The sequence below is a fragment of the Saccostrea echinata genome, unplaced genomic scaffold, assembly GCF_033153115.1.
Source record: "Saccostrea echinata isolate AGI-Se365-2 ecotype Australia unplaced genomic scaffold, CSIRO_AGI_Sech_v1 ptg000002l, whole genome shotgun sequence".
In the NCBI taxonomy this organism is placed as follows: Eukaryota; Metazoa; Mollusca; class Bivalvia; order Ostreida; family Ostreidae; genus Saccostrea; species Saccostrea echinata.
The window spans coordinates 23452532-23479327 of record NW_026889751.1 but is presented as its reverse complement, the minus strand read 5'-3'; the positions used below and the strand labels follow the sequence as shown (position 1 = coordinate 23479327).

General features: G+C 32.7%; 1 protein-coding gene across 3 annotated transcripts; it reads right to left on the bottom strand.

The window, feature by feature from the left end:
* Positions 1–7753: 7753 nt before the first annotated feature.
* On the bottom strand, positions 7754–19280 carry LOC133175072 (uncharacterized). 3 transcript variants are annotated; one of them, XM_061310209.1, is made up of 7 exons: positions 10356–10380; positions 9764–10091; positions 9483–9669; positions 9137–9378; positions 8735–9021; positions 8337–8499; positions 7754–8072 (listed from the first exon to the last, which is right to left on the bottom strand). In XM_061310209.1, exons 2-7 carry the CDS (start codon positions 10086–10088, stop codon positions 7903–7905), a joined length of 1374 nt encoding a protein of 457 aa, XP_061166193.1. In that variant the 5' UTR covers positions 10089–10091; positions 10356–10380; the 3' UTR covers positions 7754–7902. The 3 variants fall into 3 exon arrangements, with proteins under 3 accessions (XP_061166193.1, XP_061166178.1, XP_061166184.1); XM_061310194.1 differs by lacking the exon at positions 10356–10380 and adding an exon at positions 19141–19280 and having other exon boundaries at positions 7756–8072; XM_061310200.1 differs by lacking the exon at positions 10356–10380 and adding an exon at positions 14669–14785 and having other exon boundaries at positions 7756–8072.
* Between the last annotated feature and the right edge of the window lie 7516 nt (positions 19281–26796).

Sequence of the window (26796 nt, the reverse complement as noted above, 5' to 3'; positions counted from 1 at the left end):
ATCAGTAAGCAATTAATTCATGCCCTTGAAATTTGCACCTCGCGTGCTGCGTTTGCAGTGGAGTATTAGAATGCTCACACACTAAAACCCACTGTCAATTAAACTGATTCAAAGAACAGGCTCCCCTGAAAGAAACATAAGGGGTAGTGAAATGAAAAAGAGACAGATAACGAAAAATGAGAGAACTGAAAAAGAGTATAGAAACAACTGTCAGTAAAAAATCAAATAGTGTGGTTTTGACTCATAATTAACAATGATAAAGATAATAGCAATCTGTTTAGAGAACAAGCTACCTGACTTGTGACTAGAATAAAGACACTGAGCCTGGATGAAAGGTGAATATTAATAGCAGGTGCTATTTCAATAAATATATTTTTGTGATAAATATTATTTACTCTGATTTCCCGAGGAAATCTTTTGAAAGTTTTAAAATTTTCCCCCAATGTCGAATTTCACCCTGCATGTATTCAAAGAGCGCCATTATCAAGCGTGAACTACAACTTATGGGGAAAATTGCATGTCTTGTAAATTTTGAATTTACTGAATGGAGATAAATGCATTTTTGATATTGTAAAATTTGTATTTACAATATGATCAAATGATTCTTGAATGCCTCGTCCATCCGAATAAATCTTTTGTCTGTGAAACAACCGTCTTATTTTATACTCTCTGATTTTTTTTTTTTTTAAATATAAAACCAGTTTTTCGTAAAAATGGTCTTTTGTCCTTATTATATAAAAAAAATAATCTCCAAAGAATTATGCAAATAACCAAATATTATTTAATTTAGGTTGTAACGCGTCATTTGATTGGATGAAAAAAATAGTTTATATCATACAACCTGTGTTGCTGACGTCACAATGACTTACGTCAAAACGTATCAATCCGCTAGACATTTAAAATATGTATTATTTGAAGTGATCTTTGAAGGAGATATTGTCTTATTTTCTACATTTAATGATAGAAAATTAAACTTAAAGAATGAATTTAATAACTACCAAGTTATACTGGTACATGTATAACCTGGGTTGGAAGTTTACGCTTTTTTATAAAACGCTTCACGGTTTATAAAGCGTAAACTGTCCCAACCCAGGTTATACCAGTATAACTTGGGTAGCTATTAAGTTCATTCCTAAAATACAGTAACATAATAGAAGTAATCTTATGCATTAACACATTGTGTAACAATAATGCGAAGCCTCTACTTTACATAAATTCACATTATATTTTTTATATATTTACATGTACCTACAGAAAAACCTTCCGATATAAAAGAGAAGAATAATACTAATAAAAAATATAAGTTTGAATCAGCGTAACCAAGAGTAACAAAAGGGACAAAAGCAAATATAGATAAATATATAAATGAAAAGCACATTATGATGAAGAAAGGCTTATGATATTAACAATAATATTTTAATATAATAATGGAGAATTTTAACTCAATTAGGGCACCTGGTCATTTGTACAAAAATATGGTTAATGTGATTAAATTGTCCAATCCGACAGCCACATGTAGTGGGGTTTTTTTTCTGATCACTCTCCTCACAAACCTTTGGCCTATGGTGCCATCAAAAGTCGGGGTTGTTTACGTCACGTGATCTCAAATTTTATAGAATACAAATCTATATCTGCAATATAGATTCCTAATCACATTATGTGCACAGTTGCTTAAAGTTGGATGACACCACAGCTATTGATTTACTTGTACTTTTGATTCCTGAGACTAAAGAGTCAAGAATATCCCAAATGGAGATATCGTCATTTAAAAACCATTCTCTGATTGGTAGAACAATATCAGTTGACTCCAATCACAACTTGAGAAAAAAATTTCCCAACTTTTGATAGCACCATATGCCAAGGGTTTATGAGGAGAGTAGCGGATCAGAAACCCTTGGCTAGCAAAGATGCTAAATGAACAAATACATGTAGCGCTATTCTATTAAACCTTTGATATTTTCCATTAAAGTCGGTTTTTTTTTTATTTAGCTTTTACCACTGCTCTATCACTAACGCCTGACACTACTGAGAATACAGGCAACCTACTCTGTAAGAACCGAAAGGCAATTAAGTTTATACTTTTTTCCCTATAATTAAAGGAATTCATTGAATTAAGGGAAAATAAATTTCAAACAGATTAAAGTATTTTGCTCGGGACATAAGAAATGTTATTCCTTCTCTAACTTTCAAGCTGTTTAAGGAAGCAAACAAACCTGTATCACGTGAAGAAAGGATGTTGCCGTAAAAGGCATGTTACCAATAAGCTTTCCCCATAAGATCTGCTCTGGCTAATTTTTATGAATTGTGATGACTTTTTGCAGATAATCAAGTTTGTTTGTTTGTTTGTTTGTTGTTGTTTTTGTTTTTTTTTTTCCTGTGCTGAAACGATCTTTGAGAAGGGAACTATTTTTATTCATGTTATGATATGAATTTCTTGTGTAGTATTATTTTATTATCAAGAAAGCTCTGAGAAATAGTTAATTACTACTGTTCACAATTATCACGTAAGGCCTTGGGATTGTATAACGGCATTGTAAAGCAAAGTTGGTGATAAAGGACATGTAGGGGTCACGTAGGGGTGCAGCCCCGATATTATATTAGAATTTGTACATGACCTTATCCACTAAGGATATCCGATCCTCAGCCAGGAAGGATAACTCTTTAATTTATTATTCAAGTCAAAAAAATCTCAAAATGAAGCTTAAAAATGAATTTTTTCATGCAACAATTTTCATTTTATGCATCTCAATGTGATTCAAGGGTCTCTGAAGTTTTAGAAACAGTCTTTTAAAACGTTGATATTTTTACCGTATAAAGGTATGTTAAAAATACAGATTTAAAGAAATCGACTTTTCCTTTAATTTAGCCTTAGATACCAATGTTAATTAGCATGATATGAAATTAGATAGAAACGAGCTATGGTGTTTCGCAGTGATAGGAAACACTTTATAAACTATGCATTAAAAAATAATTGAAGTACACAGAAGAAACTAAAGTACTGTATAAGTATAAAAATCATGCAATAATCTTCAAATGCCTGGATACCTATCGTTTTTTTTTTCCTAACATGTTTTTGTTGATCAATTTCCAATTAGAAAATGCATAGTAGGTGTCTTTATTCGCATTTCCTGAAAATTTAATTGAGATTTACTAATTTTTCCTATATAATATTATTAACTTCAATGATAAAGTTTAACAAATACCGAGGGTAAATTCACATTATTTTGAGAATTCAGAGACATTTTTTTTGAGTATTTTTAATTATTCAATGCCTGATTTTTAGAACCTGAGGATCGGACTACCTTAAAATGAAACAGAATGCTCCAAAGATATTTTTTCATCGTGTTGTAACACTTTCCCTTTTTCAACTAAATGAGGAATATACTCTTGTAAAGAATTTTTGTACATGTAAATATAGAAAGCCTCAGTTCAAAATTCCCCCTTGATGGTGCCCCTGATCTTTCTTCTATTTTACAAGACAAGATTACCAAGTGCAAGGTTATGTCAATATCTATTCATTGTGGAATTTAAATTTAAATGAATGTTTGCGATTGGTTTAAAACTCAGCCAGTATAATTAGTAATCTAATCAAATTTCAACGTTAAGCTCACGATTTTGTCCAGTTATATTCTCTACCGACAGATTAAGACAATCCCATTCTCGTCCTATTGTTTCCTCTGCATGCTCTTTGTAAGACATTCAATTTTGTTTGGCAAAGGTCCTATAGTCTGAACAGGAAAATGTAATGTCAAACAATAACACCATTTATCTCTGAAATATACATGTTTCTTTAAACTAGTTTATAAAATTAATTTTTCAAGTCATCTTGTGCTTTGAGTCACTATTTCTCTTTCTGCATTAAAATATTTAAAAAAAAAAAAAAAATAGGCGAAAAATGTGTGGATAGGACCCTTAAAATCAAATGAGGTGTTTCATCATACTAGATGGAAACTTGACTGGGGATGCACAAGTTTTAATCTTCTGGGAATAGTTTTTTTTTTTCAGTTGAACAAAATAATTGAAATTAATTAAAAGTATTATCATACCCATAATTAAAACATTAATACAAAAATGGAAGCGGAGAATGCTAACTTTCATTGGCCAAATACCGGTAAATTGAAATAAATAAATTAAAATTAATTGAACTTGTCATGTTGCAGTTGAAATGGTAAAATGATACTTATTCTTCTTTGTCAAGATGTTTTCGAGTTCATTTGGATCGATATCAAAGTGTGATAAATCTAAGAGTTACTGTAACTCAAGACTCTCTAACAGGGGGCCTTAAAATTATTAATATCAGAAAATGTATAATAACCCTGAAATGTTCCTGGATTAAAAGTTTGTCGAAATATTGTTAAAATAAATCAAGGATGGATACAATTATGACTGTAAATGGCAATGACATTTTAAAATAAAATGGATTATAAAGATGGTCTTATTTCACCTCAAGGCTTGATGTTATGAAAAATCTGAATGAATCATTTTCACAATTTCTTACATATATCAGTGTGGTATAACTCGAAAATAAAAGTTAAAAACAAAAGCATCTATATTCGGAACTGGTACATAAATGGTGCTAAAACTATTGGATTTTTTATGGTGAAAAGGGCCCTTTTCTTACTCAAAAGACTATTTAAAGTTACATAATGAGTCAAAATCATGTGCTTCTTTTAGGATAATTGTATCATAAAACAAAAGATTTATGTGAAATATGAATAAAGCGAAGTGTTGACTTCTCAACTGCACTGTAAAGCAAGAAAAGAACTGCAAAATGTAAGTGCCGGAAAAGCAAAGGTTGTATCTATCGCTTAGTTATTATCGTCAATATCAACAATATCAAGGTCACGCGACGTTTATTCTTAGCAATGAAACTTGTAAACAACATTGAATTGGAGCAAGAAAAAGTCAGGAATAAGTTCTAATCATCTTTGTTGAAGATTGTATCAAAATCCTCGGTCATCCGATATTTATATATATCTATGGAATTGACACCATGGTAATTTTTCAACTTTTCTGCGCATGCGTGCAATAAAGAGGAAGAAGTGAAGCAATATTTTTGTGTTGGGGCAAACAAAAATTATTTTTACTTTTATTTTTCTCCATAAAAGTAGATTTTTTAGGTTCTGAAACCTGTAATTTTCTGAAACCTAGTATCTTTAAGAATTGAACAAAATTTGCATGTGTCATGCAAAAATTCTACTTTAATTTGTCAATTTCCCCTTACTTCGTCACGGTGTCTCTTTAACAAAGATTTAATATTCTACAGTATGTATTGTGAAATATGATAGTTCTGTTCGTGCAATTTCAATGTACATAAGGTCATGTATACAAAGAATATGTCGATAGATTTTCTGTAAAAAGAAAGTATGGACCTTTTTTTACCTGTTTATTTCGAAAACATGTTGTTTAAAAAATGTACAAAATACATTTACAATTGTTTAAACACAAATTAAGGAAACCTTGAAGTGGAATGTGGAGTTATCTTCATATGAAACAAGCATTCTGAGAGTTTTGCATTAGCAATACTAGTCCCCTACCGGCAAGTGTAATCTGGTTCCCGTTAAGAATTGAAAATGCCATAATTCCGTCAAAAATCAATGAAGCGGGACGAAATGCAAACTTGATTTATAGCTAATCAAGATAAAGTCATATACCAAAAATCAGCTCAATATCTACAAGCGTTTAGAAGAAAAATGCGGAAAACCCTAAAAATTGAAAAGGCCGTAATTCCGTCAAAAATCAATGAAGCGGAAGGAAATGCAAACTTATTCTGTAACTCATCAAGATACACTCACATACCAAAAATCAGCTCAATATCTGCAAGCGTTTAGGAAAAAAGTGCGGAAAACCAAGTGGGACAGACTGACAGACAGACAGAGGGACAGACGGACAGACAGACAGAAAGACGGACAGAAAGACAGCTAGACAGACGGACGGACGGACAGATTCGGAGGAAACCTATAGTCCCCTCCGGTTTCACCGGTAGGGGACTAATAAATGAAAATTGTGTTATAGATGTTTTCAAATTTCGTTTGAAAACAACAAAGGATTTTACAGTTCAATGGTTAGTACAATATAGAATTTTATATAGGATTCTACCAGTTAATTCTCATTTGGAAAGAAAATTGAGGTGAAATTCGGACAATTGTAATTGTAAACAAGAAATAGAGACTATTCAACATGTTTTGTGAAAAATTTTTATCTTTTTGGATAAACCTCATTTTATGTATGTATAAAACAATAAACAAATGAGTTGGTTTTCTTCTTGAAAATATTGCTTTAGGTGAATTACCAATGACTTATATTAGCAAAGATAAAGATTTTATAACATTATATACAAATCAGTATATTTTCAATTTTTAATGCAAGATCAAATTCTATTTTTTGTGGAGGGGTGTTATTACGTCATATTAAATTGAAATATAATATTGAAAAATGTATAGCTAGTAAAAAGTTTTACCTGGACAAACTTGAAAAAGGAGCGGTCCTTGTGGGGGGAAACATTTTTGATTGGTTTAAAACTTACATTGCTATCATATTTTGACATTATTCATGCGTCTTTTAACAATATAGAGAAACAAATTTATATTTCTAAAAGTAGAATATATATAATTGTGATTATATACATGTACTAGATACCTTTTTCAACCGTTTTGCTTTTTTTTATTATCTAAAGAATGAGTCCTTGTGTAAGCTAGTATTTGCCTGTGAGTAAAAGTGGTTAATACAAATTAATAATTTTAAAAACTCATTTTCTTATTAGTCCCCTACCGGTGAAACCGGAGGGGACTATAGGTTTCCTCTGAGTCTGTCCGTCCGTCTGTCTGTCTGTCCCTCTGTCTGTCTGTCAGTCTGTCCCACTTGGTTTTCCGCACTTTTTCCCTAAACGCTTGCAGATATTGAGCTGATTTTTGGTATGTGAGTGTATCTTGATGAGTTACAGATCAACTTTGCATTTCGTTCCGCTTCATTGATTTTTGACGGAATTACGGCCTTTTCAATTTTTAGGGTTTTCCGCATTTTTCTTCTAAACGCTTGTAGATATTGAGCTGATTTTTGGTATGTGGCTTTACCTTGATTAGTTACAGATCAAGTTTGCATTTCGTCCCGCTTCATTAATTTTTGACGGAATTATGGCATTTTCAATTCTTAACGGGAACGGAACCAGATTACACTTGCCGGTAGGGGACTAGTATTGCTAATGCAATACTCTCAGAATGCTTGTTTGTAAAGTATATTATGATACAATGTTAATTTATTTTAAAAAAAATTCTGTCTATATCGAATATTTACATGTACCATCAAAGCTTTCCTTGTAAATGTCTATATTTCATATCGGTATCTTTATCATACACTGTTATAGAATGGACAGAGAAACCAAAACCTTCTTAAATTTGTGTTAAGTGAAACAGGTAATCGGTACTGCGGGTATTTTATTAACTGATATTAAGATTTAATAAGAGTGCACTATTATATCGCTTTTGTACGAAACATAAGGAATGATTTAATTTTCAGAGCTTAATAAAAATAGAACTATGTCTTTTTAGCTTCCTTGTAAAATAATAATTGTTTCATGCCAACTTCAGCACCCTCTTTCGTAAATGGGTCCTGCTCTGTTTGGAAATGTTAGTTAATGATATGCACCAGTTGCAGAATGAATGCAAAAACAAAGAAAAATGACTAAAAAGGAAAAAAAATACCGTAGTAGTTGTTGCTCAATATTAATGTGTACTGATGTAAAATAATTCTTCAGTTCAATACGTTTTTTATATATATTTCTTTCAAAATTCTGTTTAAAAATCACACAGATTAGTAAAAACGTGTCTATAATTTACAATACATAATTGTGGTCATCTGACACTATATAGCTGCTGTTGAAAATGTCCAGGATTTCCTACGTTGTCAAATGTTTAAGTGGAAAGAAAAAAGACAAAGGAAGAGTAAAAGTTCCAGTAGACTTAGTTTGAGGCCTTGTAGAGACACTCCTGCACTGATCATCGAGGAAATGGGGGGACAAGGATAATCCCTGGCCATCAGCTCAGCCTCGTATAGCGTTGCACCAAAAGGCCAGTCTGAAACACACAGTTATATCTAATGAACATAGCAATGTCAGAACTTAGAAAAAATGGAGTACTGATCAACCGCGATGGGAATACATGAACAATACCTTTAATTCTAGCTAACTGTCCAAGTTCTTAAATCACACTGTATATATTGTATGCTTTAGATATATGTTTCAAAGGAGCAGAATATCGAGAAATATCTTCTGTGACTAAACATGAAAGATCAAACGCTTTTGGCGTAAGTTCAACAATTTGGAGTTATTTTTCCTTTACCTAGAGATTTTCCATTGATTTTCTGAGCAGAATATATTCTATCTGTATTCACCGGAAACCCGTAAGCAAAGGTAAGTAACTCTGTAATATACAGTCCCATCATGCAGGTACTAGATGCAAACTCTGCCCGCACTTTGTAAAAGGATACTGCATAATCTATACTCTGAAGAAAACAGAATAATTAAGATTTCAAAACTCTAATGATCACTTACAAAGGCTCTTTTGCAGCTTTCCGAGAGCAATTAGTGGCGTCGCCGTCCCAACATGAGTAAAATATTTTCAGAGGCCTAGGGATGTACAGTAAACAAACAGTGGCTCAAAATCTGACAGAAAATATTCTGGTCGCGGCACCAAAATTAATTTAAAATTTTGTTTTATTTTAGCATAGTCAAACTTACCTCACTGCAATATTTATATGCAGTTTTGTTTAGTTTGTCGATATTAAGCTTCCCTGAAGAATCTGTGGCATTTAGATCGGTAGCAATGAAGGCAAAACTTGCAGTAGCATAGAATATGCCTGATCCAGTAGAAGGCTGGTAAATAGAACCTATTGCACACGGCTTCGGATAACAAGTGTCATGAGAATCTCTTAGAAACATTGATATGATATTAAGGCACTCAGAGGGAGAACTAGATCCCTGAAATATCACAGATTTTTCTTTAAAGTGGTATGTGTTATTGTCATCTGAAATATATAAATAAAAATGTGTGGTTGGCGGGTACATACTAAGTATATTATAGATTGTTGACATCTTTTTAAATACAAAACTATAATTTTGTAAAAATGCTCTTAAGCTTACTTATCAATGCACACGGATTTAGGATCTCCGTGTTGTGAGGGTTTTGTTCGATAAGATGTTCTTTTATCCTTTTCTCCATATAATTTGTTCCAAAATTTAAATAACTGTGCGAGTAGAGATTGAATATACGTCCAGAAATTCGAACTGGAAACATGTGAGCTAAGAGAGGTCCGTCTGGTAAAAATGTGATTTGTGTGGATCCGCCTCCCATTTCGAGAACACCCACTGCTTTCGATTGTGATCTACAAGAAAACATATCTTAACATTGATAACAGAGTCATACTAATGATAACAGTCTCCAATTCTAATCTTATTTGCATCAATGAATTAATACACTGCTTCTTACTGATTAGAAGAGAGGAATCCTTTATGGTAATTAGCAGTAATCCAAGCAAACACACCCTCCTCTTCACCAGAGAGAATTCGGACGCTTCTATCGCTATATATAAATTTATGGTTTCTTTTGTCAGACAATATACGTCGAACACTGTTCATTAAGTTCATAGCTTTTTCTTCCTCTACAAATCGAAGACCTAGGAAAATGTGTGAATAAATAAAAAAGCATTATTTCTTAGGAATTTTTGGCAATGATATAAATATATCGGGATTAGTTTTGAAATAACCTACCTGCAGTCGCAAAGAGATAAATATTGCTCCTGTTATGACGGTGAGAAGGCACTTGTGATTCAGCAATCGAAATCAAACTCTTTATATATTCTGGAAGTGAACCTAAACTATCCTGAAATGAACTCAATGATGGTTTTACTTTTTTGTAATATTTTTCTGTTATGTAAAATTTTGATGAAGTGGATGTTCGCTCAGGCCATGAATATACTCTGAGTTTTGTACTAGAACTTCCAGCATCAAGCATAACACTATACTGGTCTGTCATTGCGCATGCCCTGTCCATCAGGAAGAGGATCCCCATACTGATAATGACATTTATCGTCATTTCCTGTAATAAAAATAAAACAGTAAGTGTATAAATCAACCGTTATATGGGTTTGTTTCCATTAGGGACTATCTATACATGTATATTCATAATAATCAACTGACTTATCAAATCTCTACCATTTGATAAAAAAAATACAGTGGTGGCATCTTTTACATTTATTCAAGCCTTGATTTATGAGATTAATCAGAGTATGAAATTAATTACTAGTATAACAAATAAAAAATTAACGAAAATAGGACTCAACACTCACTATTATTCTCTTACCTATTCTAATCTTGTAGTTTCATGCCAGACCAGGAAATAAAAAATAAACATGTTTACAGACTGCAGAGATTTTTAACAGGTGAGACGGGGCTGGCTGTTTACTTTTTAACAAAATCACTTCAATGTCGTCCGTTTTGTGAAGTTCTTTTTATTAGCCAATACCAAGGAGAAAAAAATATTCTAATTTGCGAAAACGATCCTTTCTATAACAACTTATGTTACCTCTTCGACTCTTTCTTAAAAAAAGATGTGCAAATACACGCGTTCTATAATGTAGTATATTTATATACATTTCATCATGTGCATTATGCAAAATAGGGTTAATTTAATTCGTTGATCTGTTTAGCATTTTCGTTTCTTTTAGAATGTAGAAGTTCTGACTGTTACCTTGTTTTAGTTTAATTTAATCAGACGAGTATTTTGTTATGTAAATTTAAGTCACTGTTACCATGTTTTGTCCATTTCTTTAATTTATCCCAGTTATACATTTGATTATTGTTGGTCATTAAAACAGCTGTTTCTACTTATAAGGATTTCATCGTTAAATTTTATAGACAGTCATAAAATTCTGGTTTTAATATAGATCAAGCTTTTGTTATAGAGGTATGGAATCCAGAGAGACAAATAATATTTTTTAAATTGTTTTGCTTTGTTTGTTTGTTTGTTTGTTTTTTAAAAATATAATTCAAATTTCACTTTTAATTACCGCGATATTTCCTCGAGATCTTGTAGTAGAAAGATCAGACTTAATGTATTGCAGAAATTGCACTTTAGCTTAAATTTGCAACATTTTATAGTTTGAAATTTATCCTTCAGTTTATCAAACTTGCTTCACTGTAAACCCTGCATGTAAAATTTCAGAAAATAAACTTCTTTTCAAACGAATTTCAACGTTCATTTATACACAAAAATACGCATGTATATCTGCACTTTACACAGAGAAACTGTTTAGCAGTGGTATCAAAATTTAGGTTATGGGCATAGCACAATTCATATACACATGTAATCCATTTATGTCTGATGTTTGTTGGTTTTTAATCACGAGAGCTTTTATGATCTATGGGTGCAGTAAATGGCTGAGTCTTGGACTACGGCCCGGTAACACATGGGTGTTTATAAATAAATCTTTTGTGACGTCATGCATATCGCACACTAAAAAACCTCTGTATTTATTGCTAAGAATTTCATAAAAAAGATTAAATCTGCAAACTTTCTGAAAGAAACTAATATAACTGAAGCAAAACTTTAAACGGTACCCTCTCTTCCCTTTAAGAGTATGCAAGTTTCTATTTAGTAGACATTTTTGTATTTATATCTTAAAGCAAAACCGAATTGAAAAAAAATTAAAATATGATAAAACTATAACTAAATAATTTTTGAAACTCTCTCATGGAACAAAATAATGTTAGGACCAGACATTTGCATTAGTTCTATGGGTACTTGACTTAAAACATTGCTCTAAAATCCTTAAATAAGTAATGCCTAACGAGTAACCTTGTTAATTACATCATCGCCAACAAAATTCTGTCTCCAATAAAAATACACTGGAAAAGGTTGACGGTTTGTGCTTTAAAATAAAAGGTGACATTGCTAAAGGATGGCTGCACTTAAGGACATGCGAACTTTGCCACAAAATAAACTTTCAAAAAAGGATTTTTCTTTTAATTGTAAGGATGGTCAATATCTAATCTACAACTTTATTTAATTACATTAAACAAAAGTTACGAAGTACCAATCTGTTTTCAATGGCGGGGGTCATCACAATTTCTTGATTCTCCTTTCGATAATGAGGACCCCATTTTTTTACTGACTTCATACATAGTCAACGCATATTTGTCTTTTGTTCTCCGTTTCACAGTAGTTGTACATGTATATTTGCATTAATAACAATGTGTCAAAGGGAGATTGATAGACAAACGAGCGCTTATGGTTAAAAGGAGAAAAACTGCTTCCTCTTACATTCGCTGTCTTTGTTGTCAAGGATTTTGACGTGTTGAATATTATAATTCACCACGTGATTTCTTACCTAAGGTAACATTCCGTCACGTGACTTGTAAGGTAACATGTTTTGTGCTAACTAGGACATTGTGTTCGAACACGTTAAATCGTATGGCTTTGATTTAAAATCTTCTTAATTACATAGACATGCTCATATTGTTAATTTCGTTTTGAAACCTTTGTCAGTAGTTTACTAATCGGAGAAAAGAGTAATCACGTTTTTTTTCACACATGTCATTGTTATTTATCTAATCTTATTTTAGACTCATTCTTTACAATGTTAGCTCCACCTCTCATGCATACCTAATGTTCAGTCAAGGGCAGGTAAGTGTAAATCATTTTAACATTGAAATTTGGCTCCAGATTGACAGGATTCTTTTATAAATATACAAAAGTGAAATAAGGTTAAGATATACATGTAAAAGCAACAGATGCGTCCGAAAAAGGCCCAAAAGCCGGCGTGAAGTGCAGTCATCCTTTATCTTGAATGCCTTAAATGCAAATTACAAGATGATTTATAAAATCAAAAATAAGGCGGATAAAAACAAGAAATTATTATCAGTGGAAATATGCAGGTTTCTCCAGATCTTGAAAATGTGAAGCATAATATCAGAAAAGGTTCCACGAACTTTCTGCTGATGTAAGAAAGAGCACCGCACTTTCCTCAATAAGATTTCTAAAAGCTTGAGGAATATTTACTTTATTTTCTTTGTAGTTTAATAATTTAATGTAATTCTTTCAGTATGAATTCTGTATAATGGTTTGTCCATTTTTGTTTATTTACAAGGACACCTTGTTATTATATACTGTGCAGAGAGAAACATTGCGCCACGTGCAAAGTCGTGTTAACCATTGCACTGAGTGACTATATGTGTTCCCCCCGTTCTATTTTCCCAATAACATTCACATGAACAGTATACTGATATATCTTGTTGGCAGTGATGTAGCTTTTATAATAATATAGAGATTAAGATGGATGTAAACTTTTCTCAAAGGTTCTCTGTTGATAAGGCAATCCGCTTGCCAAGGATATAGTTACAAAATATTTAAAATAATTTTTCGGGATTCTTTTTTTTATTTAAATTTTGGAATACGTTTTAATGTACATGTTCTTTGACTACACAATTTACAAGTGATATAATTAAATACTCCAAAATACATGTATGTTCATTAAAATTGATGAAATATAAATTTAAAAAGCACGTTCAGACTTGATATAGAAAAATAATTTTGAATATTTTGCTCCGCAATTAAAATCTTCTTTTTTTTAAATAAAGTTTTTTCTCTTATTCCACCCATCTTGACACAGTTACGGAGGTGGAGAACTCTTTGGCTCCCTTTTTTAGTTGTTGTGAACCAGAAACACAGGAGTGCTTTTAGCACATTTCATCGCTAGTCTCTAAATATCAACGACACGCTTTATTTAAGCAATCGTATATTCCCGGATCATTTTGAATTAAATGTACATATACTACAGGGTATAAGCATCAATTTGTAAAAAACGACAGTTTTCTTAAGTTGTTTTTTTTTCTTTATGTCATATTTATAACAAAATAACTTCCTTTACAAGGTTACCCATTAAAAAATAAAATTTTTATTGACACTTTTTGTGAGGAGAATATTTTCTTATAGACACCTTTACACATTGACCCAGAATTTTTTTTTTCATATTAAAAATTTGAAATCTTCTTTAGAGATAAAGTCTCCCCTTTACTGACAGTTTATCTAAATTAGAACATTTTTATCTACCGAGTATATATTAACTTATTTATTTGTATAGATTGTAGTTGTCTGCCATGGAGAGCCTGTAGCCGGTCAGTGGTAGATATTATAACAAACAGACTGCTCGGTGGCTCGTAATGATTTACTTGATCTGAACAATACGAGGAAGTTTATTTATCTTTAATTAACGTCCAGTATGCAAGAATATACCCAGGGGTCAGAAATATTATTCAGAATATTTCATGATTATTGGCTTCTAAGGAATCTAGGATCCATTTGTTTTTAAAATTAACAACAAATATCAGAAAATAAGTAGATCGAAAATGTGGATTTCCTTTCAGAAAATAAATATTAGGTAATCTTAGGAAAGTTTTACAGATCAGAACTATTCAGGTGAAAACTAGGCGATAGATAAAATCAAAAATGTTATTTACTAATCATAAATTTTACAAGGCTTTAACTGCCCGGGTTGATTTCAAATACTATTATATGTTATTTTATCGACGGAGGATCTTACCTCAAGTATTGAGAAAGTCCTGCCGAACCACCAGGAGGCTCAGAGGTAATGAGAGAGATGTTACATTTGTACGTACCTCACATCTGGGAAAAAGGGTCAGGATTATGACAATAACAATTAGCCCTCTACTCCAAACACTGCTCGATTTATGTAGGAGATACAAAGAGGGAAGAAAAATCTCTATACTACAACAATTTATAACTTTTTTTAAATCCCAGATATTGCCAACATGTCTTATCTAATATCACCGCGATGATTGTGATATAAACTTCTGTTTCTTTTTATATATTTCAACCAGCTGGGAGTCCAGTGAAAATACCGTTATCTAAATTGACCAGGATGTTTGGGAAGATTTTCTTTACAGTATTACCAAAAAAGAGTTTTCCTGATAAAAACTTCTGGCACATAATTATTTCATGCTCCTTTATTTGCTACAAATTATTTCATATTATATCATCTGCATTGTCTAATATGCATAATTTCCTAAACAGGTTTTAAGCTACCCAGAAAAAGTGGGTTACATATTAGTCCGAGAACTAGTTCAGTGACAGAACTATCCATTATTGCAATAAGTATACATCCATCCTGTTATGAGATTAGCTTGTTAGCACAAAATATACCTTTTATATTTAATGCTAACTTTATTTCTTGCCAAAATAAAGTCATAATAATATTCAACCACAAAAATGATAACTCGTGTTTAATGATATTATTTTTATTGAATATTATTCATAGAAGAATCGTCGGACCTGGTTCAAATTAGAGACAACAAGAGCCTTAGTGTCCCTATCGGTATCATAAAACCACGAGAATTAGCAAGGCCCTCGAGCTCTTGGGCTGTCTTATTTTCCTCTGGAAAGGGGTCTGCAACCAGAATCTGTCCAACTCCCAAAGGGAAGTACTCTAACTTTATAATATAACCAAACCTGCAAGATGTAGCGAAAATGTAGAATATTGACCTCTCTATAGTGTATTTACAATTCATAAGAATGTTGCGCTCTGTGCATTTTCGATAAAGAAATGGTATTCTAAATTGTTTATATCTTCAATGCGCTTTATCCATATATTTAAAAAGTTCAAGAGTCTTATCAGTTTTACTTATATTTGTTGACAATATTATGTAGCTTTTTTCATAGCTTTTTCATGATATCTGTGGATATCAAATTTAATAAAAGACAGGACACGTCTTTGTGGACCATATTGTGATAAGTATAACAGAAAGCATTAATGGCGTGTGATCTGTGATATTCGGGGGTGCTAGATACACCGCGAAACACTTGGCACAGTTAGAAAGTGTTGATCCTTTCGTCGCGGGTTCGAATTCCACTGCGGTATTTGGAGACCAGTCCTTTGGATGAGACCGTATACATCGAGGCATGAAAAAATTCCTCTTGCTCAATGGTCATTAGTGCCGAGTACAGGTCCAAATTTGCAGTCCTCCACCGCCAACTGGTGCATGGCGTACCAATTCTCGAGGGAACGTTAAGCAAACAAACAAAACAAACACTTGGCACGGAAAGAAGATGGGCGAACAAGGCGAGCAAAATGCCTAGGGTGCGACAAATATGAAGTTGAAAAATTAAATCTCAATTATAACAAAAATTCCTTTGATATTTTATCTCCACAATGCAAAATTCCCATAAAGATTGAAATTACTTGTCTATGAAATAGCATACACACATCAGAGTGGGCAAAACGGATCATTTTCTCATATTATAACATAATTTTTCCATATGAGTGGGTCTTCCCTCCTTTTGTGTGTGTGTGTGTTAACAAAAACATGGAGCAAAGACCCACTATACCTTAAAACACACACTTTTATGACACATGTATTTCCGAGGAATACTTGAAGTCCATTTAGTCAAGAGTCACATCATAAACATGACTTAAATTCTACTATTTGTCATGAGCTGTGTAGCGTAGTGGTCAGCGTCTTATAACTAGTCTCAAAAAAATCTGATTCTCAAGATTTTTATTGCTTGAATATCATTATCTGGGGAGTTCTTGTGAAAGTATCATTCAATTCGTTTTTCCTTCTATTTAAGTAGATCAAGTAACCATCTGGAAGCTATCCACATTGTTTCAAGTTGTTTGAAATTTATTCAGTATTATTCTTATTGTCTTCCCACAAATTTTTTTTAGATAGAAAATTTTGTTTTATGAAATAGTCATAACACCAAATTCTCTATCTTAATTAAAATTTGTGGGAAGACATTATGATGGAGGAAACATGAATCTACCACTCCGAGTATAGCCAGAATTCCCCGGAAGGCGGCTACCATTCCATAAAGGTTTAAAGGAGTTAACACTGCATAAAAAGTGTTCTTCCATTCCAGATCTAGATATTTATTACTGCAAGTTTTATATCCTTGCAGAAAAGTTTAATTCAAAAAGAAAGAACAGTGATTTAGATTTTTACGTTTATAGCCTGTTCACCCAAATGTTTTCATCTTTGCATATATTTTTTGTCAAGGTTTATGTAATAAGGTCTTGCAGACATTAACCTTGCATTTCAGAATTATGTCAAATCATTTAACATTATTGAAAAACACATCTTTGCGTTTCTTAACTTATCAAATGGGAGCATCGTCAGTTTTACTGATTTCGTTGTTTATCATTCTGTTAATAACTTAATATCAAACTCAGACTGGGCTGCAAGCACAATCCGCTATGTATTTCTTGTACCCGATAAGAGAAAAGATTATCTGCCTCATCACAATGTTTTATTTACTCGCAGAAAAAGAATTCGATATGTTACTCTAAGTATATCCTTCGATGTTAGAATCTTATTTTGCCTACAGTGTTGATAAACAGGCCATACAAAAAAAACCAAGATGAACATTTCTGAGGGAGAAAAAGTTGTCTAAGGAATAAATCCGGACGGTTAAAGGTCATCAGTCTGGTAGAATGCCGAAAATGATTCTGAATGCATTATCAGTATAATGTAATGGGTATTTTACAGTAAGGTTTAAAGCTTGGTTCTGACAATTAAATCAAAGAAAATTCTTTTTTATTTCTTTTTTATCCTCGAAGTATAATGAAACAAATCCGAATATATCTTTATCTCCGGATTCCGCACGTTTAACCGGTAATTACTGCATACCTGTACGAAATTAAAAGTTTCTGGAAATCTGTGTTGAGAAATGTTCTCAAAAATTTTCTTCCACTTTTTTTTCTGTCGGTTTCTATAAATCCTACCAATCAGTTAATTGAGCATCCATAGAATCCGTGCGCTTTAAATATTTACACCGATTGCTCGCTATCTGATAGAAATACGATGATGCGGAGAAAACGTCTGTCGATTTTTGCGATATTAATATCTCATTAATCACCATTCACATTCCATCTTATCTATGTGGTTCCACAACTTACAAAGTTCATCAGAAATTGCATAAACTGGCCTTGTGGACGGTAAAGACCTACTGGCCCATAGTGCGTTTTAATGATTTGTTACGTAAACTCGCGGAAATGTTATAGCTTGAACTTTTTTTCTATTATTTATTTAGTATCTGTCGATAATTTATCTTATGAATAACATGTAACATAGGATATCCCGGAAACTTTTGGAAATGCGCAACTCGATATGAAGACTATTTGTGATAAACTGTAAACCAACACTCATCTAAGATGATTCTTATTGGCAATAACCTTGCAATCGCGGGAAAATCATCATTTTTACACAATTAACACTTTATATATAACTGGTATGAAATAAAAAAAATCTCATTGGGAAATAAAGAGGCAAAAACCAGAGTTTTCAGATAAAAATACATTAGTAACCATGTTGCTACATTGTACCAGTCTTGCAAGGTTTTTTTTCTCTCGGTAAAATCATGTTTTTATTAATACAATGCTTATCATTGATTATCATGATCAATGTGGAATTGAGTTATTCTTATACTTCTATAATTAGCGTTATCAGTGTATCTTATTAGTAGGGCAAGTTTCTTATCGACTGGTCAGCGAAGGCATTTCATATCGTTAAGAGCCATGATGCGCTTCATCGTCCTGTCTTTCTGACGTTTCTACGATATCTATAATATCTATATACAAAACAAGCATCCCGTTTTGCATGTTCTGCTTTCGTTTCTTATCATTTTTTAATGTATATATATATTTCCCATTTTTCCGTAATTTTTGGAAGTTATTAAATCACCGTATAACACACAGTATGACAAATAATCTATAGTGGTAATCATATTTTTTTCTGAATTTTGATAGGGGTAACTCATATATCCAGGTTACGTCATTTTATGCTGAGCAATTTCAACTGGACATATCTTTAAAAAAAAATGCTTTGGCGTCCAGAGATTGGGGGTGTAATTAAAACAAAGCAGGACATAATTACATATATTGCATTTCGTTTTTGTTCTTATACACGTAATTAACATTCTAATTCATAAACTCCAAGTTCTAATAAATTGTTTCCAAACTTACATCATGTAGAAAATCATGCTTTCAATTGATGCTGGTCATGTATAAAAGATATATTTTTACATTTATATATACTTTTATGCAAGAAACACACACAGACTGCCTTTTACCTACCTCATGTAAGGAATATTTCCTATCGCCATCTAAAAGAGCAGAAATTGCAGGTGGTGCTGCAGAGGTCAGGGCACATTGCTTGGTCTGTCATACTGTAAAGAAAGAACCGGTAGTCCCACCACAACTCCTAAACTTTCTGTGTATACTAGTATATTAAGAAAAGCTAACATAGACAAGGCTAAAATCGTTGTATGATCTGTCTGTCGACAAAATCTATTCACACTTTGGCGTGAGCCCAGGTCTCCATGCACGAGAAAGTTTCGGAGTACGGAAAAAGAAAAAAAAGAAATCGGCAACAAATTGGTTTGTTTCCGATTATTTAAAGATTTTCTGTGGGGAACTCCACAAAATCGCTCTGTATACTAATGATATTCACGACATACAGTTCTTAATTCCAGAGGAAAGAATTTCATTACAAGAAACAATCGATTCTCACGCAGACGACAACCCCTTCATATAAGCCAACGAAAACGAGATGAATGTTATCACTAATTTAGCTAATAACAATTAAATATTATTGATTGTGGCGAAAGTTCTATGATAACTGTAGAAACAGGTATAGCATTATAAGCTCGATGTAATGGATCTTAGCATTGCCCGGCTGCTTTACGCATTTACTGGTTTTATACAATGAAATGGTCGGCTGACTGGACCACAAAGGAATTATCATAGCAATAGGTAACTGGTTTGTGTTATTGTCAGTGTAATTTGATATAAGATTTCCATACAGCAAATAAAAGCCAATGCAATCAACATTCTAATATTTACAGACAAATCAGATAAAAATCATGCACTCACAAAAAACTCAGATACATCATCTCTTCACTTGCCAATCTCTAACATGCACGAATAACTGTTAAGTCAGTAAACGATGTTTTATCGCTAAAAAATCATTACTTTGAATCCGGCTATTAGAATCGATTTTTAACCACTAATTTGAAAACTCAACCTAAATTAAAGTTCCGGGAAACCCGGCCATTTCTAACAATTTAACACTTTTAGATTAAAATAATTCACTATTTTAAATTTTCTCACGACGATGAATTTTCATAAATTAGTAGAACTGGATTTGCGGAAACAAACGCCTTTAAATACAAAAGCTCAGCAGTCTTAAGCTTTCGGAATCATGTATTTGGTGTTTGATATGATTCGCAACTATTAATTTCGCGGTCTGTTCGCTAAAAAGATGTAAAACATTAAAAACTGACTTTGCGGAAAATGTGCATTAAGGTATAAATGATAAGACTATACGACTTTACACGATTTCAAAGAAATTCAGTATGCGTCAATAAATAGACCTTCGCCGAAACATCGGGGTATCGATGATAAACGCCAAATGGGCTTTCAGCGCCCCTATTATTCTAGCAGATAATATACCTTGAGTACCCTATCCAACAATGCTTTGTGCGCTCTTTTCTATAATTTTTGCAATTAATTCCGTTATCATTTGTATAATAAAACAAAAATTGATTATAATCCCATGCAGGAAGAATTACATGTACTTTTGTTGTGAATTAAATTAAATCTATATTTACTTAGTACTTAGACATGTACAATATGAAATCTTACACCGTTATAGCATGTTGCTTTATCCGGAAATGATAAAAGATAATATAAATATTCCATATATTCAAAATAACAAAATATTTCATATTAGAAGACTGTATAAATATTTTATGTTAAAAGATACATTTATTGATTATATTAATATTTCATATTATTGAGCAGTATCGGAGGCCTGGTCAACAGAAAGAGCGCTCACGAACATTTTTGTTGGAGGGATAAGGAATTTTGGCGAGCGCTCGCGAACGTTCGCTCTGTTGAACAGGCCTCGGATTATAACCACAATACTTAGAACCCTGCTATCAGAAAAACGAAAGTAAATTTGATAGAAAAACAATGAATTTTTTGAAAACAGTGTTCGACAGTTAAAGAAAACACACACGAAGGCGTAGGGTTTAATGTCTGATTTACATCGTTCCAGAGACCGATCACACAGAAATAACAATCTCCAAGATATAGTATCATCTGAATAAACACGGACAAAACAGATGGAATTGTTCTCGCCTGTAGCGCAAAATTCAGTCATTTTCCGTAATCAGATATTAAAGATTTACGTTAAATATACATGTACACAAGATCTCCTTTCTTTGAGTGTGTATAATCCGTGTAAATCAAGTTTTTCATGTGTATCAAATACGAGATATTTTGAATTTTCTTTAACATTATATAGACAATACGAGTTTTGAGTACAGTTTTGAGCATTTTGGAACTTTGCAGAGTATTGATAAAGTGTACTTGGAAATTATGCAAAATTTGTATGTGACATTGTCAGATACAAATTTTGCTTTAAAAGTATATTTTTAAATAGACATTTTAATTTGTAGATGAGTGATCAGGTTAACTTATTCACAAGAAATTTGAAAATCGTGTGTCGATCAAACCTTCATGAAAGATGACAAGACAGCGTTTTCTCTCCCTTGATTCTGACTATTCATGCATGCAATCTAATTTTCAAACTGAGTGATTAGATTTTAAAAAAAAAACGTTGAAATCAATTCCTAAAGTGATATATGTCTTATTTTGATCAGTTTTGTAATACATGTTGCACCTAGGAATGCAAAATATCAGTCATTCTTTTCAAAACTGTATATCACAATAATTTCTGCACGGATAACTGGATTAAAGTCTTAGAGTACCTCCATTCACAAATAGCAATTCTATTTGTTGGAGAAAAAACTTGTATAAAGTAACAGCAGAGAATACTTTAAAGTAAGCCTTGAATGAACTCTATATTCTGAATGAATGAACAAGTTATGGTAATTAGCATATAGGATGAAAGTCCAACATTATAATAAAGGTATGCTCTGAGCACTCAGCTCACAAAATGATACACTCCGCTCACATATGCCATGAACCCCAAATATCTGTCCAAAATAGAAGGTGTACAATGCCACTATTATATGTAAGAAAGATTCTGTGAAAGTCTCATAAAATTTTATTCATTGGTATAAGAAGAGTTGCGGATAAAAGATGGGTACCCCAATATTGTAGAAAGAATGGCAGTGACCATGCCAAGGGAAAACCCAAATATCTGTGCGATTAAAACATTAAATACGACGTGTACAATGGCACTTTGTTATAAAGATTCTGGGAAAATCATATTAAATTTTATTCATACAGTGATACAGGAGGAGTTGCGGATAAAAGATGGGTACCCCAAATATTATAGAAAGAATGGCAGTGTCCAGGTTTTGCTATGGGAACCCTAAAATATGTGTCTGATCAAAACGTGAAATAGGAGGTGCACAATGGCACTGTGTAAGTGCCATTGTGCACTTATAATCTTATAAAGATTATTTGAGTCTCATTAGTTTATTCAGTGGAATAGGAGGAGTTGCGAATAGGAGATGGGTATCCCCACAATCTTTTAGAAAGAATCTATTGTGCAGTGTCTATGTTTTGCTATGGGAAACCCCAAATATCTGTCTGGTCAAAACGTAAAATAGGGAGTGCACAAGATTCTATGAAAATCTCATTAAATTTAATTCAGTGGTATAGGAGGAATTGCGGATAAGACCCTCAAGCGTAACGGACGGACAGGCACCACATCATTACGTACCCCCGCCTTGCAAGCGGGAGGTACAGAAAAACATTTTACCTGCCTTGAGAGGAAAATTTTATCGATTTAGAATGGATATTTTGAAGTTTTGGAAACTGTCATTTATTGGAATTTGTTGATTCTGAAGAGATTGTGAATCCCAAAACAACAGCTGCGTAGATGTATATCGGTTTTCGGTTTTTGATTTTGACCAACCTTACTAAAAATAAAAAATATCTGTATTTAAAAATCTGTCAAAATATTAAAGTTCGTATAAATCTCCTATGTCTTTTAAGCAATATCACCATACATGTAGCTACTAAATAACTAAATAAATACACGAATTTGAAAATCTTTCAAAAATGCTTCTCCTCCTACAGTTTTGTTTTGGTTATATAATAAAACTTGATACACGTTTAGAATCATTCTTCTTACAACTTTTGTCTGCCTAAATTTATTAACAAATCAGTATAGAGCCACAGTCTCCTCTGGTTTGTTATATATACATGTATGTTATATATTAAATTACAAGTACATATACTTAATTGTTAAATGGAAATAATGTTCCAGATGCAGATTCAACCCACATATAAACAAAAGAGTGAACAACAACTTGAGTCTTTGATTTTAAATGAATTTGTATTCCTGCATGGATACCATAGTCAATAAGACTGAGAAGCATTCTACAATAAAAGGACCAATTCAGAGTACATGTATATAACATACTCAGTATTTACTTCAACAATATAACTCTCGAAAGGAAATATCAATGCACTTGAATAAAAAGAATTATCTACAAATCTGGCACTAGTATCGTTAATATTTTATAACAATCGATATACCAGCGGCCATAAGGCAAGGTTAAACCTGAAATTGGTTTATTATTAGTTCTCTGATGTTAATTATAGAAAGGTAGAACATGAATTTTAAAGTTTGGCACGAATCTGGTATTAGTTAAAATTTCGGGGGGGGGGGGGATGTTCGGAAGTTAATTAATTCGGCAATATTTATGATTAATGTTTCTTTTAAGATGTAAATCAAAAAAATTAAGTATCAGTATTTCGTTCCTAAATAACAACAGGCCCAAGGACCTTAATGGTCACCTGAGTATAATACAACACTAAAGGATGCATAGGAGTATATTTAGCAAAATTAACTAATAGATGGAGCTATGTTGCCAAAGAATTTCAAAAATCTGGTAAAAATACCCTTGCTTATCGTAACATGCGGGACCCGAGCGATCTCATTGGGATCGTACTTGGTTTGCCCAAATCTTACAAAGATGATAATAAAATGCAAAATAAACAAATATAACGGACACTTGCTTTACCAGCACTCACCACGTGGCTACACAACGTGGCTATTTGCCACTTGTTACAAACTACATGTACGACACATTCCCTAGTCACCATGGCTCTCTGTGATTAGTTGGTCACATTGATAAAGTATAAAACAACTTCGTACAGGTTTTTACCAACTAATCTATGGTCTCCCTGACTTTACCTAACAATAAATCGTCATTTATCAACCAGTACACCACATTAAATACATACTATGTAAAGCTGGCTATTTTGCTAGATAAATAAATTCTATGTCAATCTTTTAAATTGCTTTACAGGCAAGAATCAAACTTTGAGCATGCTTTTCTCATTTAAACCAAACATTCATTTTTATTTGTTTCTATATACTAGTATACAACATTCTTTCTTGTATTCTCATTCAATCAAATAGCCTGTTAATTAAATTATATAAAGGGATTTCTTGATTAATACAATTCAGGAAAGGGGAGTAACTCTCATTTGTTTACATTATAATTTTGAACTCTGTATGTGACCTAGATACCCAAAAGTAGAGAGGGGGCATATTTATTAATACTCAAGGGCAGGGGAGATTTTCAAAGCATTAATGCATTTTCGTTATATTATCAACAGAGCCCGCCCTAACACCAGAAACTCTGACCCAGGGGCCATGAAATTCACAATTTTGGAAGAGGCACTCTTGCTCATCATAAGTATGCATTTAGTTTGTTTGCTTATTACCAAGGAGCAAAGGAGAAGATTTTCAAAGCATCAATTCAATCATTCAAAATATAATAAATCCCCCCCCGGAACTCCTGACCCTGGGATCACATCTTTCAAAATTTTGGAAGAGGCACCCCTGCTCATCATAACTATGCACTTGTTTCATCAGCTTAATACCCAGAAGCAGAGAAGAAGATTTTCAAAGAATTGATGCATTTTCACTATATAATCAACAGAGCCCCGCTCTAGCACCAGAACCCCTGACCCAAAGGCCATGAAATTCACAATTTTGAAAGAGGCACCCTTGCTCATCATAACTATGCATTTAGTTTGTTTACTTAATACTTAGGAGCAGATGAGAAGATTTTTTTAATAAATAGCGCATTTTCACTATATGTTCAACAGAGCCCGGCCCTGACACCAGAACCCCTGACCCTGGGCCGTGAATTTCACAATTTTGGTAGAGGGCTCAATGCTTATTACAATCATGCCAATATTTTGAGTTCTTGATGTTCAGAGGGCAAAGAAGAAGATTTTTAAAGATTGCATTAATTTTGATGGTTTTAGCCCAATCCCTCAGGCCCCAAGGAGGGGAGGGGGTGGCAGGGGCCATGAGTTTCACAATTTTTATTCCCCTTCACCTATAGATGCTATATACCAAAATTGGTTGAAATTGGTTCAGTGGTTCCAGAGAAGAAGCAGAAAATGTTCAAAAGTTTACGGACGACGAACGATGAACGACGACGGACGAAAACAGATAGCAATAGGTCACCTGAGTTACTCAGGTGACCTAATAATTATATAAAAATTATACCTTAAATGCAAAGACACTCCTGGATCACCGTTATGGAAGTAAAAGTCTTAAGAGAGACAACTATTTTTGACTATCATTTTGTTATGTCCAAAATGTAATGGTCTTAATTATCTGACTCGAAAGTAGAATCAATCATATTAGGTTCCGTGGTCACTTTTAAGAAAATTTCTGTTCATCGTCAGATCTGCATGGCTTGTGTGCAATTTAAAACAAAAATATGGCTAATTTATTTTCTCGACATACTACATTGTATGATTTCGTATGAAGCAGGATCCATGCATTTCTTTGCAAGAAGATGTTTATCTTCTTTTTATACAGGAAAAAACTTTTTTTTTCAATTTTCCATGCAACTGATTTACGAGTACAACGCATAGACAACAGAAAACTTGTACATGAAGATTTGCAGTGGAATAGAACTTTAAATATTATATAACTCAATCTGCATATACATTGTATATCATTAAATATTTACAAAACCACCTATGTAGGTTTAGTATTAGAGTTGAAATCGATCTTTTGAATCATTAATATTATGTTACAACTGTAACTTAATTTTTTTTTTATATGGTCACGTTTTTGTAGAATGACTGTGAGAAATCTTCTCTAAATGGCACTTTTTATCATCTGAAAATGTTATATCCGAACAGTTCTTTCTTTTCTGTTTCCCACAATAGATGAATCTCTACACTGTTACACATCTCCGGTAAAAAAATATATATACATGTACAGTCAAATCTCGTTATCTTTAACTCTTTTTTTAACATTCAAAAAGCACATTCCTAGGCTGCTTTCAAAAAAGAGAATGCATTTCGCGCCCCCTTTTTTTTCTAACCAGAAAAAAGGAATGGACTTAGGCCTATCTTCTCTGAAGCTTTCAGATATCTGCACACAAAAAAATAAGCTTCGCATATGATGCCTTAAATATCTCTACAAATTTTCATTTAAGCTGGGGAATCAGGTTACATGAAGGAACCGTACGGTAAAAAAATTGGGTCTTTAAAAATCTAAAATTGCATGAGGAAAAAAAAAATACATTGTAGATTTTTAATTTCGCAAAATTTTTAGGATATAATTTTAGTTTTTATTACCATCCATATTTACTTCCTCATATCTATACAGTGAAACTTGTCTAATTCGACATGCACTGGGAGACAAATTTTGTGTTGGAATAGATAGGGTGTCGAATTGCACAGTGTTAAATAACATAGAAACAGAAAAAT

What these genes read in the sequence shown, in the direction of transcription:
- LOC133175072 (XM_061310194.1), bottom strand. Translation starts at nt 10,088, where the DNA reads ATGACGATAAATGTCATTATCAGTATGGGGATCCTCTTCCTGATGGAC. An exon ending in AAATCCGTGTGCATTGATAA is followed by an intron (nt 9,022 to 9,136) that starts GTAAGCTTAAGA and finishes TATATATTTCAG; the next exon opens with ATGACAATAACACATACCAC. An exon ending in AATCAATGGAAAATCTCTAG is followed by an intron (nt 8,073 to 8,336) that starts GTAAAGGAAAAA and finishes TGTGTGTTTCAG; the next exon opens with ACTGGCCTTTTGGTGCAACG.